At 39.7% G+C, this 16,647-nt stretch overlaps 1 protein-coding gene across 1 annotated transcript in view; it reads right to left on the bottom strand.

Moving 5' to 3' along the window:
* The window catches only part of abcc8 (ATP-binding cassette, sub-family C (CFTR/MRP), member 8), a 202,470-nt gene that overhangs the window by 72,643 nt on the left and 113,180 nt on the right, over positions 1 to 16,647 (bottom strand). The window contains exons 15-18 of the mRNA XM_048606980.1: positions 14,560 to 14,635; positions 9,278 to 9,383; positions 4,028 to 4,051; positions 1,616 to 1,654 (exon numbers count right to left, since the gene is read on the bottom strand). Of these exons, the coding sequence (XP_048462937.1) occupies positions 1,616 to 1,654; positions 4,028 to 4,051; positions 9,278 to 9,383; positions 14,560 to 14,635 (245 nt within the window). The remainder of the gene's footprint in view (positions 1 to 1,615; positions 1,655 to 4,027; positions 4,052 to 9,277; positions 9,384 to 14,559; positions 14,636 to 16,647) is intronic.

Below are 16,647 nucleotides of genomic sequence, written 5' to 3'. Positions count from 1 at the left end.
TTTTCCAGCCTTGTTTCAAATCCTCATGAATTTTGGTCTTTTCAATCTGAGCATGAGTTCCCAACCCCATGCTTGCCTTGTGAATCATAAAGATTTTAGGTCTCTTGTTGTCCCCTTTCTCTCGGATCTTGGCAAACTAACTTGTCCATAAGTTTCAGGAACATCTTCGAAACCAGTTCCCTTTCATACTTAGCTGCATGGGATGGTGACTAAGATGGATTGTAACCATGTAGAAATGCTAATTAGCTAATTTTTAGACTCCAAAGGTATTTCACTTTGGAATTAAACGAATAGTTTAAAGCACAACTATTTACAAACTGGCATTTTCAGCACATTCCTTGGACTTCTGGGATTCTGTCTGACCACTGTAAACATAGATGCTGCACCATTCCTGCTAATGTGGACACTTTACACATTCCTCATAAAATATCACACCTTTCTTTAAACTTCAAGGCCTGATCACCCAGGCCTGTGGTCAGACACTTCAGCACCCATCACCTGAATCCCTCATGTCTCCAAATTAAAGACACAGTCCAAAATATAACTTATAAATGTCATAACTGTAAAATGATCAAGGACTTTTATTCCGAGAATTGTCAAAGTTACATTCACCAACACAGGCTGACAACTAAATATAAACATTTATCCATGCTAGATACAAAAAAATCTCCAGGTATAATAAGCTATTTGACAATATTTTCACTGCTTGACACAATATCAAATGCAAAACTTGTGACATTTGTTTAATTATCTTTATCATGCAGGGACATCAGAAAAAAAAAATCTCAAAGGAACACTCTCAACATCTGAACTATAATTTAGGATTTTTCCATTCCAAAGGGTTTAGCTCAACGTTTCTTAAAAGGAAATGGAAGATATTAGTTTGTAGGAAGGAATCAGATTATTTTGAAAAATGTTTCATTGTTCTGCAATCATAACTCCTAAACGTAGTAACCTGTGTATCACAGAAGCTAAACTTCATAAATAACTTACAAGTATATTTGTTTAGTGCACCACAAAACACAGCAGTGTGACAAAAGAAATTAAAATAAATGTTAAGGTGTATCTTCAAACAGAGCATGTACAGATAAAGTCAGATAAAGTCTTCCATGAAAGGATTAATGATAGGTGGTGGTCAGAGGATGCAGGGACATCACCAGTGGAAAAGTATCGCCAAGGTAGGGTTGCCAATTCTGGTTACTTATATTCGTAGGAGATTTCACATATCCTCCTACCCGTCCTTGATCACCAACCTTGTCCATCTTTTCAGTGTACTTTTCTCCTTGGAAAGCAACATGCTCTTAATTATCCAAAAAAACCAAATGGTCTTTGGATCCCATATCTGAATGTTGATTAGTGGAAAAATATTAAAGAAAATTTAAACAAAAATCAATAGCTTACAAAAATATGATGTTACAAGTTTGCTTGTAGCAGTGCCATAGAGATTAATATTCAATGATTGCAAACTCTGAGATGATCCTGGAGATTTGGCAACCCTAAACTCAGGGGATACATCCAACAAAATCTGCTAATATTCACAACTGTGAAGCAACACCAGGAGGAATTTTGGTAAGAGAGCAGCTTTCCATTGATAGGAAAGAACAAGTTGATATACCTCACTTCAATATCAACAGTCGAGTCTTCCTCCGTACTGCTGCAACATGTTAAACAGAAAGAGTACAAAATATTATGTCTCTTTAGGACAATGAAATATATATTACTCCAGTTAATTCCTCCAAAATATACAAGTACAAGTATAAAATGTCAGAGATATACAGCTGTTCAGTCATCTGCATCTATACCCTTCAAGAGAATAAGATTAGCTTCTGTATGAGTTCTCGTCCATTATACAACTTTCCAATCCATTATTGCTTCTTTGTCAAAAAAGCAGACCACCTCCACCAACTGTTTCTTTTTTTCTCCACCAGTTTCTTTCTTGGGAAAAACAATTGATAAAAGATTCTATTCAGAATATTAAGCCTTATTTCTGTTTCAGATGCTCCTAATGTTTCTAATCCTGAGTCAAATCATTTATGTGTTTTGCTGTTACCCCTCAAAAATACAGCTCATACTGATGTGTCAAAGAGACAGGGTAGTGTTTTTTGTCATAATGTTTTATGGTGAAGGGGAGTCTGGCAGCAGGGGATTTGATGCTCCAGTTTTGAAATCTTAAAACGATGTTTGTTAAATTCACATAATATTGGACTGTTCATCAGACTAATTTTTTTTTTCACCTATCTTTGAGACCTGCCATTTTATTTTCAGGAAGGTTGGAGCCAGAGGATTTTTAACAGGTCCTGATCTCAAATTGAAATTTGATTGACCTGATTGGTCACTTGAGTTTTAGAAGGATGTTGGGTGGAACATATTACAGTGATTAGAGTGCCTGAGGCGGAATGTAGCAGAGAAATATACTGATAGTGTGTGCAAGAAATAAATTGAATAAAGTGAGGGTCATGAGGGGAGGCGATGGCCTAGTTGTATTACCGCTGGACTGTTAATCCAGACACCCAGATAATGTTCCGGGGACCCTGGTTCGAATCCCGCCACAGCAGATGGTGGAATTTGAATTCAATAAAATAACTGGCATTAGCAATCTAGTGATGACCGTGAATCTATTGTCGATTGTTTGAAAAACCCATCTGGTTCACTAATATTCTTTAGGGAAGGAAACTGTCATCCTTACCTGGTCTGGCCTACATGTGACTCCAGACCCACAGCAATGTGGTTGACTCGTAACTGTCCTCTGGGCAATTAGGGATGGGCAATAAATGCTGCCTGGCCAGCGACGCCCTCTTCCCGTGAATGAATAAAAAAAAGTGGAGGATAAACATTGGCGTAGAACAGTTAGGCTGAATATTCTTGTGCTGTAGATTCAATGGAATTCTTTGGAAAAACCCAAATTATTTTCCATTTTCATTGGAAACTACATCGCGTATTTAAAGTTATATCTGCTAATGGTCATCCAATATTATGTTCAATGCATGACCATATTGTTCTGCCCACCTCCATTCTCCCAATGATGCATGATCTCAATTTATGAATCGGGGTTAAGATTTCTGCATCTGCAATTTCAACATACACAAAGAGGACATACTGGAGATTTTCACACTCTGCTATGAGTTAGTAACAATTGTTTATTCCAACGAATGAAAATCACAAATGATGGAAACTTATACTTGTGCCTATTTTAATGTAAGCCTTATTTCACAAACTATTTTAGTTAACAGTGATATCTTGAGTCCACTGAAAATCCATCTAGATATATTTACTAAAAAATATACTTGACTGATCTATCCTAGAAAGTTACACTAACATTTTTAAATGGTCATCCGTTGCACCAAGATGCCAAAATAAAGGGAAGGCTGATAATTCTTTGCCTTTGGTAAGTTGTCCAAAAACTAGTCTCATTATTTGGTAGAATAACCTCAGTGTCACCTAAGTTGTACACTGCAAGCAACTGGTCCTCTTTTTATAACACCAAGGACACCAAACAATATAAAACTGCAGTGATAAATAATTCATAGAGTAAAAGTTATTAACCTGAACTGTTAAGTGTATTCCTCTGCTCATAGACGTTGCCTGATCTGCTCAGCATTTCCACCATTTTGTATTTTTATTTCAGATTTTCAAACTCTACAGTAGCTTGTTTTTGTATAAGGGACTCTGCCTGTTTATAGACCACCAATTGACGGAAATAAACAACATGTGGGATAAACAACCTCAAGTCTGATAAAGAGATGTTGCTGAAAATCATCAGCAGGGGCGAGCAACAACTATAGAGAAACAGAGTTAATGTTTCATCTGTTGAAAGAACTATGAACTGAAGTGTTAACTTTGTCTCTCTCTGCTCAGATGCTGAATGGCTTGCTGAGTATTTACAGCATTTTCTATAATATTGTTCAGATTTCCAGCATCCACAATATTTTGTTTGTGTCCAAAATCTTTTTTTAATCTTGTCCTTTAACTGCATACCTACAGCTGAAAGATTTTGGGGCAATATAGCGAACAGAATTGGAGACCATACCTGCTATTTCCCTCCATGCGCTCACTGTCAGTAGTACCCGAGGAGCATAAAGGAAACACGTCATAAAAACAGGGTGAAACTTATTTATGCAGAAATAGAAACAGAGAACAATGAACTTGCACATATATAGCACCATTTACAACTTCCGAATGTTCCAAAATGCATTTCAATTAATTAAATATTTTTGAAGTACAGTTGCTATGACAATGAAGGAAATGTGATAGCCAATTTACTCACACTAAAGTCTTACACTACATATGAAATATACAAATGATTCATATATTTTTAAGTGTTAAATGAGTGACAAATGTTGGACAAAACAGTGGGAAAATGTCCTCATTTATGAGTGCCCTGTGATCTTTTATGGTTCATCTGAGAAAGCAGGGAGGGACTCGATTTCACATTTCAACAAAAAGATAAAAAAATGAATGTAACAGTGCGGTGACCTTTAATCCACAAGCAGTGCAGCAAGGAAAATGTGTAATTATTTAAATTAATTCTTGGGAAGTGGACATTGCTGGCTAAACCAGTATTCATTGCTCATCCCTTCATTGACCTGAGGTGGTGGTGATAGTGGTCTTGAATTGTTATTGACCTAGAGATGTAGGTACATCCATAGCGCTGTTAGGGAGGGATTTCGAAGATTTTGACTGGGCAAGAATGAAGGAATAATGTCAGGTCAGGATGGTGTGTGCCTTGGAGGGGAACTTGCAGGTGATAGTGTTCCAATGTAATATCCACTACCTTTGTCCTTCTCGGTTGTAGAGGTTGCAGGTTTGGAAGGTCTGTTGAAGCAGCTCATGGAGTTACTGCAGTGCATCTTGGAGATGATGCGCACTGTTGCCACTGTAAATCAATGGTGAAAGGAATGAAAGTGGAAGGAGGTGGATGGGGTGCAAATCAAGCAGGATCCTCTGGCCCAGATGGCATTGAATTTCCTGAGTGTTGTTAGAACTCTACCTATCCATGCAAGTGGAGACTATTCCATCACAATACTGACTTGTACCTGATTTTCCAGCCTCTAACTTGGTCCATTGTGACCCCAAGGATATCAATACCAGGGGATTCAGTAACAGTATTGCCATTGAATGTCAAGAGGGCAATGATTAAATTCTGTTTTATTGGAGATGGCCATTGTTTGACATTTGTGTGGTGCAACTTAGAGTCATTGAGTCTTATGGAAACAGACCCTTTGGTCCAACTTCTCCCAACCAGCATTCCCAAACTAAACTTTTCCATTTGCCTGTGTTTGGTCAATATTCCTCTAAACCTTTCCTGTTCATGTACCTGTTCAAATGTCTTTTAAATGAGGTAACTGCCCAAGCCTGAATGTTGTTCAGGTTTTGCTGTACACGAACACGAGACCCTTCAGTTTCTGAGGATCATGAATTGTGTTGCACATTGTGTGATCATCAGAGTACATCCCCATTTCTGACTATATGACGGAGTGAAGGTCATTAGAGAGGTGGCTGGAAATGGTTGGGCCTGGGATGTTACCCCGAGGAAGTCCTGCAGTAATTTTGTGGAGCTGAGGTGACTGATTTTCAAAAGTCTCAACCATCCTCCCTTCTGCCTGGGACCTTTAGCAACAGATACCCTGATTCCCGTTGATTCCACTTTTGTGAGGGCTCCTTGATTCCATATTTGTTCAAATGCTGCCTTGACCTCAAAGGGAGTCACTCTCACCTCACCTCTGAGGTTTAGCTCATCTGTCCATGTTTGGACCTAGACTGTAATGAGATCAGGAGCTGAGTGGCCCTGGCAGGACCCAAACTGAGCGTCGGTGAGCAGGTTATTGGTGAGCACATGCAGCTTGATAGCACTGTGGATGGTGTCCACCACCATTCACAATTGAAAGTGGTCGGACTAGCAGAGCTTAGATCTGATATGTTGATTGTGAGATCACTTAGACCTATCTATTGCATGCTGCTTCTATTGCTTGGCATGCAAGCTGCCCTGTGTTCACCAAGTAAAGACCTAATTTTTTTGGTATGCCTATTGCTGCTCTTGGCATGCCCTCCATTCTTCATCGAACCAGGGCTGATCATCTGGCTGCTGGTAATGATCAATTGTGTAAAATGCCAAGTTATGAGGCTCTAGATTATGGTTGAATGTAATTCTGATGCTGCTTATTGCCCACAGTGCCTCAAGGATACTGAGTTTTGATCTGCTAGATCTGTTTGAAGTCTATTTGATATCCCATTTAGCATGTTGGGAGTGCAAGACAATACAAATGAAGGACACCTTCAACATGAATACAGGACCGCATCTCCTCAATGCCTACGCATCTATCACTCCTATGAATACTGTTGTGCATGGGACGTAATGGCCAAATGGTATTATCACTGGACTGCTAATACAGAGACCCAGGTAATGTTCTGGGGATCTGAGTTTGAATCCTGCCACTGCAGATGGTGGAATTTGACTTCAATAAATATCTGGAATTAAGAATCTAATGATGTCCATGAAACCATTGCTGATTGTCAGGAAAAACCCACCTGATTCACTAACTTCCTTTAGAGAAGGAAACTGCCATCATTACCTGGTCTGGCCTAAACGTGACTCCAGACCCACAGCAATGTGGTTGACTCTTAACTGCCCTCTAGGTAATTAGGGATGAGCAATAAATGCTGGCCCAGACAGCAATGTCCACATCCCATGAGTAAATAAATTTTAAAGAATGCATCTGTGACAGGTGGATTAGAGTGGACAAGGTCAAGGGAGGATTTCCTTCTTGTTGGTTCCTTCACACCAGTGAAGAGCCAGTGCACTAACTATGTTCTTTAGGACTCGGTCAACTCTGAGAGTAGCCGTGCTGCTGAGCCACTCTTGGTGATGGACATAAAAGTCTCCCATCTAGAGTAAATTTTGTGACCTTACTATGCCCAGTGCTTCGTCCAATTGGTATTCAACATGGAGAAGCACTGACGCATCGGCCAAGCAGCAAGGGTGTCAGGAGTGGTAAGTGGCAATAAGCAGGAGGTTTTCTTGCCCATGTTTATCTGATGCCATGAGACTTGATGTCAATCTTGAGGACTCAGGTCAACTCTGTCCTGACTGTATACCACTGTGTTGCCACCTGTGTTGGGTCTGCCCTGTCAGCAGGACAGGATGTACACAGGGCTGGTGATGGTGGTGTTTGGCACATTGTCTCTATAGTCCAATTTTGTGATTCTGACTACTTCAAACTCATACTTGGCCATTCTGTGGAACACCTCTTTTAATTTTGCAATGAACTCAATGTTAGTAAGAAGGATTTGCAAAGTTGACAGGATTGGGTTTGCTTGTTTCTGGAGCCTACATTGATGCTGGGTGGTCTATCCAGTTTTGTTGCTTTCTGTAGACTTTGCATTGATTTTGATACAACTAACTTGCTTGCTAGGCCATTTTAGAGGTCAGTTAAGAGTCAAACACATTACTGAGACTGGAGTCACATACCGGGGAGATCAGCATTCCTTCCCTAAAGGATATTAGTGAACGAAATCAGTCTTTATCACCATAGACTATGGTTACATGATTGGCATTAAACTACCTTTATAATTCCAAATATTTTATTAAATTTCAATTTCACATTATGCTGTTGTGGTATTCAAACCCATGGCCACATAACATGAGACTGGGGCTCTGATTACTGGTCCAATGTTAATGCCACTACATTTCCACTTTCCATTACAACATTGATGAAATCTATAATTGCTTTTAAGATTTTTTGAAAAGGAATTTTCAGAGTTTGGATCAATTGTGAAGGGATCCATTGTAATTGTCCTGAATAATAAGAAATACTGACCTATCTAAACTGGTGGTCCTTGACCTGGAAGCAGAAGAAACAGAAAGGAAGTAAGGAAGAGTCTGTCACTGACAGACATAGAATCAAATCCCCACAGTGTGAAGTCAGGCCATTTGGGCCATCAAGTCCAGACCAACCCTTTGAAGGGCATCCCACCCAGACCCACTCTATCCCTGTAAGCCTGAATTTCCCATGGCTAATCCACTTAGCCTGCACTTCCCTGGTCACTATGGACAAATTAGCATGGCTAATCCACCTAACCTGCATGTCTTTGGACTGTGCGAGGAAACTGCAGCACCCAGAAGAAACCCACACAGACATGGGGAGAATGTGCAAACTACACACAGACAGTCGCCTGAGGGTGGAATTGAACTTGGCTCCCTGGTGCTGTTGGGCAGCAGTGCTAACCACTGTGCCGCCCCTAAAAAAGAACAGTTGGAAAGGATAGCTTTATTCAGAGAAGCTGGAGGTTGTAGGAGATCGCACAAAGAGAACGTGCAGAGACAGAACAAGTAACACAGACATTATGTGACAGATGAAGAAGCACTTTCAGGAAGTGGTGAGTTTTTATTTGTTTCACTGAAAAGGAGTAAGAGGCTCTTGGATATACTGTGTGAGTAGTTGTAAAGATCAAAAACCTGGAGTGCTGTATGAGTAGCTTGGAGGTGCTAGGGTTGGTATTTTCTCAGAAGTGGCCAAACAATGAACCGGGGTGTTATTGTTATTGTTTAGTTGGTTGAAATGGAACATTGGAAAGCTACACCATCAGGACTTTCTTAACATGAGGGAGACGGGGTTGCAGAAGTGGGCCATGCTGATGCTAATTGTACCCGGGAAATTTTCAGGTGAAAGCTATTTTTGGATAGGACTCCTGGCCTCCCAAGTGAATCAAGAATAGGATATTGTAGAATTGTGTAGCTACATTATGCTATACACAATGAAGGGAAATGCTCATATCTTTGTTGTATTTTTTAAAGCTAAGTTTATGTTTTTATTTCAAGTATCATTTTCCTGTTAATTGATGTTTAATTGAACTTAGTTCTGATTGCTGTTAAAGAAGTGAAGTCTCGCTTGTCATTTCTTCATTTGGTGGACAGGTCATTTAGCAAATTTGGTTGTTTTCAAATTATGGTTCCTCCGTGGGGGTTGTAACAATAGTACTTGCTGTGAGGGCTGAGTGAACACTGGGTTGTGCAAATTGCTCATATGCTGAATTCCCAAATTCAGTACAATCTTTTCAAGATTATATTTGTTTTGTCGCTTTTTCGCAAAATTATGATCTCTGTAGGAAATCTGTGAATATCACTTAGTTTGCAGAACAAAGCAAAAGCGACTTTAGGATATAAAGATCTTCAGATCATTCATGAAGAACACAACTGTAAGTGATTGCAGTTGATTCAGCTATAATTAGAAAGTTTTAATAATTCAGGACACACTTTAATATCATTCAGTTGCTTCAGTACCTGTTCCAGTAGACATTTCCAGAATTTTTTTGCATTTCTCCAAGAATTGCCAAAAGTAAGGAGGATTTGCCACACCCGACCTGACCAACTATCATGGTGAGCTGTCCTAAGGAAAAGAGGGAAACCTTTCAACTGCATATTACTCATACATCAGATCAGCAATACATATGAATATAACTTGTATCAAAAAGGTGAATCGATAAAATTGCTATAAGACATTATTATCTCATCGTTGACTAGCCACACATATTGCTCCAAAGGAAATGTTTTGGCATTGTGCAATAAATTTAAAACAAAGTCTTACATATATTTGGGTACTTTCCGAACCAACCTGTTCAGAGATGTTATTACATGCCTCTGGAGTAGGTGTGACTTGAACCTAGGCCTACTGGCCTAGAGGTTGGGACATTTCTACTTTGTCACAAGAGCACCACTCACATAATCACACAATTTAGATAAATGCACTTTATATGTTTGTATTTACAATTAAAACATTAATGTTTCACTAGAATAGCCGCCACCAATCTACCAGACACAGCCATGTCTGCGCGACTTCTAGATTTTCCTCGAGCATCTACTAATGGTGCTTTAACTTCCTTAGACTAATTTATGAAAATGTTGACTTTCAGAACAAAATACAACAGACCTGCTCCTACTCTTCATTTGGAGCTGCTTGTCCATCACCATGTAGTTGCCAATTGAGGATACTGGAGTTTAAAGTCACCGTAGATTTAGAGAACCACGGGGACACTCTCTCATTAGAGAGAGACACTGGTGTTGGCTTAACCTAAGCGTCACCACACTTCAGGCAAGGGGAGAGGTTGCAAAGAAGAATTTTTCATGGTAACGTCAACCGGTGCAGGAAGTGAGCCCACACTGTTGGCATCACCCTAAATTGTAAACAACCATCCAACCAATTGAAGCTACACCACAGTACCAGAAGCATATTGAAAAGCTAATTCTAAGAATGCATTACAATCACTGAATACCCCGATATCCTGGCAATTAACACTGACCAGAAGCCCAACTGAAGCTGCTCCAAACATACTGCAACAATAGGTCAATTGGTGGGAATTCTACAGCAACTATTACATCTCCTGTCTGCCTGAGGCCTATTCACTACAAAGCACAAATCAGGAGTGCTTTAGAATACTCCACCTACCTGAGCGAGTACAGCTCTAACAACACTCCAGACCTTCAAAATCATCCAGGACCAATCAACCTGCTTGATCTGCGCCCCATCCACCACCTTCAACATTCACTCCCTCCAGCATTGTGGCAGCAAGGAGTGACTTTACAAGGTGAACTGCAACAACTTGTAAGGCTCCTTTGAAAAACCAGTGACCTTTAAAACTAGCGACTTCTACCACGGAGAAGAATAAAGCTAGCCAGTGTGTGAGGAAATTACCACCTACAGTTTTCCTCCTAGACACACATTGTCCTGACTTGAAATATATGTGTTCCTTCACTGTTACAGGATAGAAATCCTGGAATTTTCTCCTTAACAGCACTGTCTTTGTCCTAAGACCCAACGGACTGGAGCAGTTTCCCCATTAGCAATGGCAACCAGGGAATCACAGATTTAAAAAAAAAACATCCATTATACTTCAAACAGTAAGGGAAGGTGGTGGCTTAATGGCTATGTCACTAGACTTGTAATCCAGACTAGTATTCTGAGGAAGCAAAAACAGAAGTTGCTGGAAAAGCTCAGCAGGTCTGGCAGCATCTGTGAAGAAAAAATCAGAGTTAACATTTTGGGTCCGGTGACCCTTCCTCAGAACTAGTATTCTGGGGACATGGGTTTCAATCCCAACATGGCAAATGTTGAAATTTGAATTCAATCAACATGTGGAATAAAAAGCTAGTCTAATGGTGACCATCTTGTATCCATCTTGTTATTGTTGTAGGCCCTTCTGGTTCACTAATGCCATTTAGGGAATGAAATCTGTTGCCCTTATTTGGTCTGGCCTACATGTGACATCCACAGTTATGTGGTTGACTCTTAGCTATCCTTAGGGAAATTAGTTTAGTTAGTTTAGCAATTACATGTTTAGCTTTTTACTCTGGCCTTATTTACTTGGATATGTGGTTCATACACTGAAGTTTATTTGCTGTGCAACCATATCTGGTTACCTAACTTCAGAAAGCCTGCACATTTTTTATCACATAATTATCTTGACATTCATTTGAAAATTATAAGCTCATTCATCACTTATTAATGTCTCTGCATAATTTGTTGCATTCCTCCTCAGTGTTAACTAGACCTCTTAATTAGGTATCTTCATAAATTTAGAAATTGTGTTTTTGATTCCAAATTTCAAATACCAGTGATTGCAGCATTGTCCTTTATGGAACTCCACTTCCTGCCTTCTGCTGCTCTGAATAGCTACAGTGTCTACCATCCTGAAGGTACAAGTATTGTAACTTGTCCAGGCTTCATTAACAGCACCTTCTAAACTGTGATCTTTACTACCTAGCAGAATAAGAGCATGGGAACATCACCAACTCTCCCTCAACCATCCTGACTTGGAGATACCATGCTCTTCTTTCACTGTCACTGGCTCAAAATCCTAACTCCAGACCTCCTGGCAGTGTGGATACTTGTGCATCATGTGGCTGCAGAGATTGCAATAACTGTTTCTAGCTCTCTTCTCAAGGTCGATGAAAGATGGATAATAGATACTGACCTTTCCAGCAATGCAGACATCTCATAAATTAATAAGAAAAAGCCTAACTGCATGTTCTGACCTTGATCCGACCAAAGTATGCATAACAATAGGACACCTAATGACCATGACATCAGCAAATGCTTGGACTATTCTGAGCACATCTTGGATGTCCATCATAGAAGAGCCAACAACATCTAATACTAGTGCCAACTAAGGATGCAGCTTCTCTGCCTGCCACACACCCACACACCACCAATTAATGCCAGCAATGAAGGAAAATGCCGATTAGTTACTTTAGCCCCTAACTGAACCTGAATGAAGATTCTTTCATGTAAACTTTCATAAGAACATAGAAACAGGAGTAGGCTATTCAGCCCCTCGAGATTGTTCTGCACTTCATGGCTGATATGTGCCCTAACTCTATATTTCGATCCATATTCTTTTACAGCTTTGCTTAACAACAGCTTATCACAGATTTAAAATCAACAATCGATTCACTATAGTTTGTGGTAGAAAGTTCCAAATCTCTATCACCTTTCCTGTACAGAAGTGCTTCCTAACATGCTTCCTATCGTTTAGCCCTAATTCTTAGACTATGCCCTTAGTTCTAGAATCTCCTACCAGTGGAAATAATTTATCTACGCAGCCTTTTTCTGTTAATATCTTGAAGACTTGGATAGATCACTTGTTAACCATCTAAATTCTCGAGAATCCAGGCCTAATTTATATAATCTCTTTTCATAATGTAACCCCTGAAGTCCAGGGGGTATTATTCTTGTCTGTTAGCGCTGATGCTTTATTATTTCTCTTTTCCAATTTAACCAACACACTTTTTGAAGTTTTGCCATTAACTGCAGTACCTAAAATAAGATTCCTGATTATTTCCTTATTCTCTATCCTGTTACTTGATTTTGAAACTGTATTGACTTCCCCTGAGCCCTCCTTCCCATTTATTGCCTTAAAGTCCACATGACCATCCTATTTAGCCTTCCTGCTCAGATCTTGGTTCAGTGGAGTCTATCCCAGCACTACAGTTTCCTCTTGTCCCAATAATGATACCAGTGCCCCACAAAATGGAACCCCTTTTTCCTACATCATTTCTTTAGCAATGCATTTACTTTGTTAATTTTCTTATCTCTACGCCAATTTGCACATGGTTTGGGATAAAATACCAATACTCCCTTGAGGCCCTGTTCTTTAACTTTGTTCCTAATTCCTGATTTTCCCAAACAGGACATCTTGTCTACTCTTGCCTACGTTGTTAATGCCAACATGGACCACAACAACTCGATCCTCCCCCAATGTCCAATGTCCTTTCAAGCTAGTTTCAGATGTCCCTTAACTTGGCACCAAGCAGGCAATGGACAACGTGGCTCTCTCAATCCTGCTTACAAAGGTGTTTTCTGCGCCCCTAAATATAGAAGTCCCTCCCATTGCCACTTTTCTTTTCACTAGCCCCACCTGAATGGCCTCCTGTACACAGCACAATGGTTAGTTTGCCCATTCTCCCTATAATCTTTTTCTTCATCCACACAGGGAGCAAGTTTCTCATACTTGTTTGACAAGGTCAAGAGCTGAGGCTCCTTCAAAGATAAATTCAGAATCCCTCTAACTACGTCACTTGTAGTCACACCTTCCCTGTCCCTGACCAATGGCCAAATTTGAAGTACTTAACCTACAGGGTGTGATTGCTTTTTGAAACACAGTGTCCATGTAACTCTCCCCCTCCCTGATGTGTTACAGTGTTTTTTGCTTGGAACCCAGGCTCATTCCTTCAGCAATCAACACTTGCCACATGTGTATTTACTCTGAACCACAATGGGGTCCACCAGCTCCACATCATGCAGGTACAACACATTCACCTGGCCTTGCATCTCTACGTTATTTAGTTTAAAGTTTTAATTAATTTTACACATTTCCTAATGGTCTTTAGTTTTTAATCTGTAAAATATTTCCCCTATTAACCATTTTCAGATGTAACCCATTTCCATCCTTCAGGAAGACTCTGTTTTTCATGTTTTTCTAGACAAAGCCTCTTGGAAACTAACTGTAAGGATTTGAACCTATCATATTTGAATCTTGATTCATTTTTGATCCTTTTCTAGTGCTACTGCTATGTTGGGAGTTTGAAGTAACCATGCACTGATTTACGGACACAGATCCCACATTTATAGTGATAAAAATGATCAAAATCAGTTAACTATTTAATGCACAGAACTTAGCCCTCAGTTTAGAATCATGGTTATCTCTGTTTCCATTTCAGAATCCATAAACAAAAGGAGATCAAGAAGAATCATTAGCTGACCTTGATACTAACCAAAGGTAAAATGAACTTGAGAATTAACTGATTTCTGTCTGTCATAAATTTGCAAGAATTTATTGCACTTCACAACGTGAAAGTGGACATTTCTACAAATCCCTTTGAATAGTTGTACCATGTTCAACAGAACAGAAAACGCAACTACTGATTTCGGTAGCTGGAACTCTACGCTATCAACAGGTAACAAAAAGAATAGGAGCTGATTAATTCATGTTCCCAATCAATATAACAACATTTTTTATTTATCGAGGCATTATGCATTTATTGTTCATGTATTTCCTTCACTGTCCTACCATGAGGAATCTTGATTTCAATGTTAGACAAAGTAGGAGCTCCATCAGACGTCCAGGTAAAAAATCCATTGGTCACCTGCAGTTACATAGAAAAGTATTAGAAAAACCTGCAAAATATAAATAGTTCTGAAACATCAGGGATCAACTTTGTGGTGTATATAATGTGTGTATGTGAATTGCAGTCATTCTTATTAGCCCAAAAAACATTGACATAGGCCTGGATTGTACCATTTGCGCAGAAGTCCCGGTCTTGGGAGGAAATGACTGTCACTGGCACTGTCAGACAAGCAGCAGAACTTCAGAGCTTTATGGGCAGCAGCTAATTAAATTGCTTTCACAGTACTGCTTCTGGGCCGGATGTACTCGTATTTCATCCTGAATCATACAAATTTTGCCAATGTTGTATGGACATGACAGCTCACTACGCTGTATGAACTGCTGCACATGATGAAGATTATTGCTATCATCCTCCTGAAGTGCAAGAAACTACAGGACCTGCTAAGTCTAATCACTTCTTGGTCTAACCAGAAGAGATTCTTGGAGTTAACATGACATACTTATTGCATGTTAACAATTAGTTACCAGTTATATTAATATGACAGTGTTAACGTTATTACAGAGCTTTGAAGAAGACCTGGATGTTAGGACTTATTGAGGCCACACCCAGAGTACTGCAAGTAGTTTTTTTTTATTGAAGGAGAGATACACTTGCATTGGGGACAGTTCAATGAAGGTTTACTTGGCTGATTCCTGTGATGAAGGGGTTGTCCTATGGAGAAAGGCTTAGTAGGTTGGACCTATTCTCATTGGAGTTTAGAAAAATAAGAGGTGATCCTCTTGAAAATATTAAAATTTGGAGGGACTTTGATAGGGTCAATGTTGAAAGGATGTTTCCCTTTAGATTTTAGGGAAATCTAAAACCAGGGGGTACCATTTCAGAATAAGGGGTCTAGCATTTAAGGTGGAGATGAAGAGGAATTTCTTCTGGCCCAAGGTTGTTAATTTTTGGAATTTTCTTCCACAGGGAGCAGGGGAAGCTGAGTTGTTGGCATTTTGATCTCTGCTAGCAGGGCAGATGTCTCTGTGTTCTCCACAGTCAAAATACATTTTAGTTCTGAAGAAAAACTAAAGAAGAAAACCAGTTCATCTGTCCTTCAGCAGTTGTTGTAAGCTATGACTTTTAACTGATAAGTCAAAGACCCCTTACCAGTGAACCAGCCGCCTTGTGTCTCTCGCAAACCAACAGAATTATCCAAAGAAAAATGACTCAAAAGTGACATTCTAACCATCAAAAGAATCTGAACCACAGGACTACCTCCCAGTTTTCCTCTGCCCATAATTTGTCTTTCCCTGTGTGTTTGTGTCTGTGTGTGTGTGTGAGAGAGAGAGAAAAAGAGCGAGAGAGAAAGAGAGAGAGAGATTGTATGTGTGTGTGTGTTGAGGTGTATTAGTTCTAATTTGTTGTGTTATATTCAATGCTTTGTAACTACTAGCCCATAGTTAGAGGCTAATTACTTGTACTATATCGTAATTCTTGTTCATTAGCAAAACCTGGTTCTTGCTCTCTATCAACTTGTGTCCGAAAGTCATGTAAAATGGGGAATTTTGCATATTCATTTTAAAATCTTTAACTTTTGCGATGACCCCAGGAATAGTGAGGTTTGATTTCTGGCTTGCTATCCCAGTGAGTCATGACAATGTCCACTGTGAACTGTTTCCCATGCTGCCTAGATGCAAAGTGCTTCTGCAAAATGTCTGGACCACACACAGGGTTGGTGCAGCAAGTGTCAGTTTGTAGGGCAAAAACACAGAATCCATATTTGCTGGACGTAATGACATTGTAACATCAGGTACAGCCATTTCCAGAGTCATGCTAGTTGCAATCATTTCACTGCCCACTTTCTATGAATGGACAGTGAAGGTGCTTAGAGATCAGATACTGGTCAAAGGCAATTTACAACATGCCATTAGTGCTTGAAAATTAAACTTGGGCATCTCAATGATGTTGAAGTTAGCACCGATGACATTACAAAGGATCATTGCTGTCCAAAATGGAATCATTCTTTGTGCAACCTTCAAGGGTCCTTT

Source organism: Rhincodon typus, chromosome 17 (genome assembly GCF_021869965.1).
Source record: "Rhincodon typus isolate 14 chromosome 17, sRhiTyp1.1, whole genome shotgun sequence".
In the NCBI taxonomy this organism is placed as follows: Eukaryota; Metazoa; Chordata; class Chondrichthyes; order Orectolobiformes; family Rhincodontidae; genus Rhincodon; species Rhincodon typus.
The sequence above is the reverse complement of the archived record's forward strand: the minus strand, read 5'-3'. Positions and strand labels throughout refer to the sequence as shown.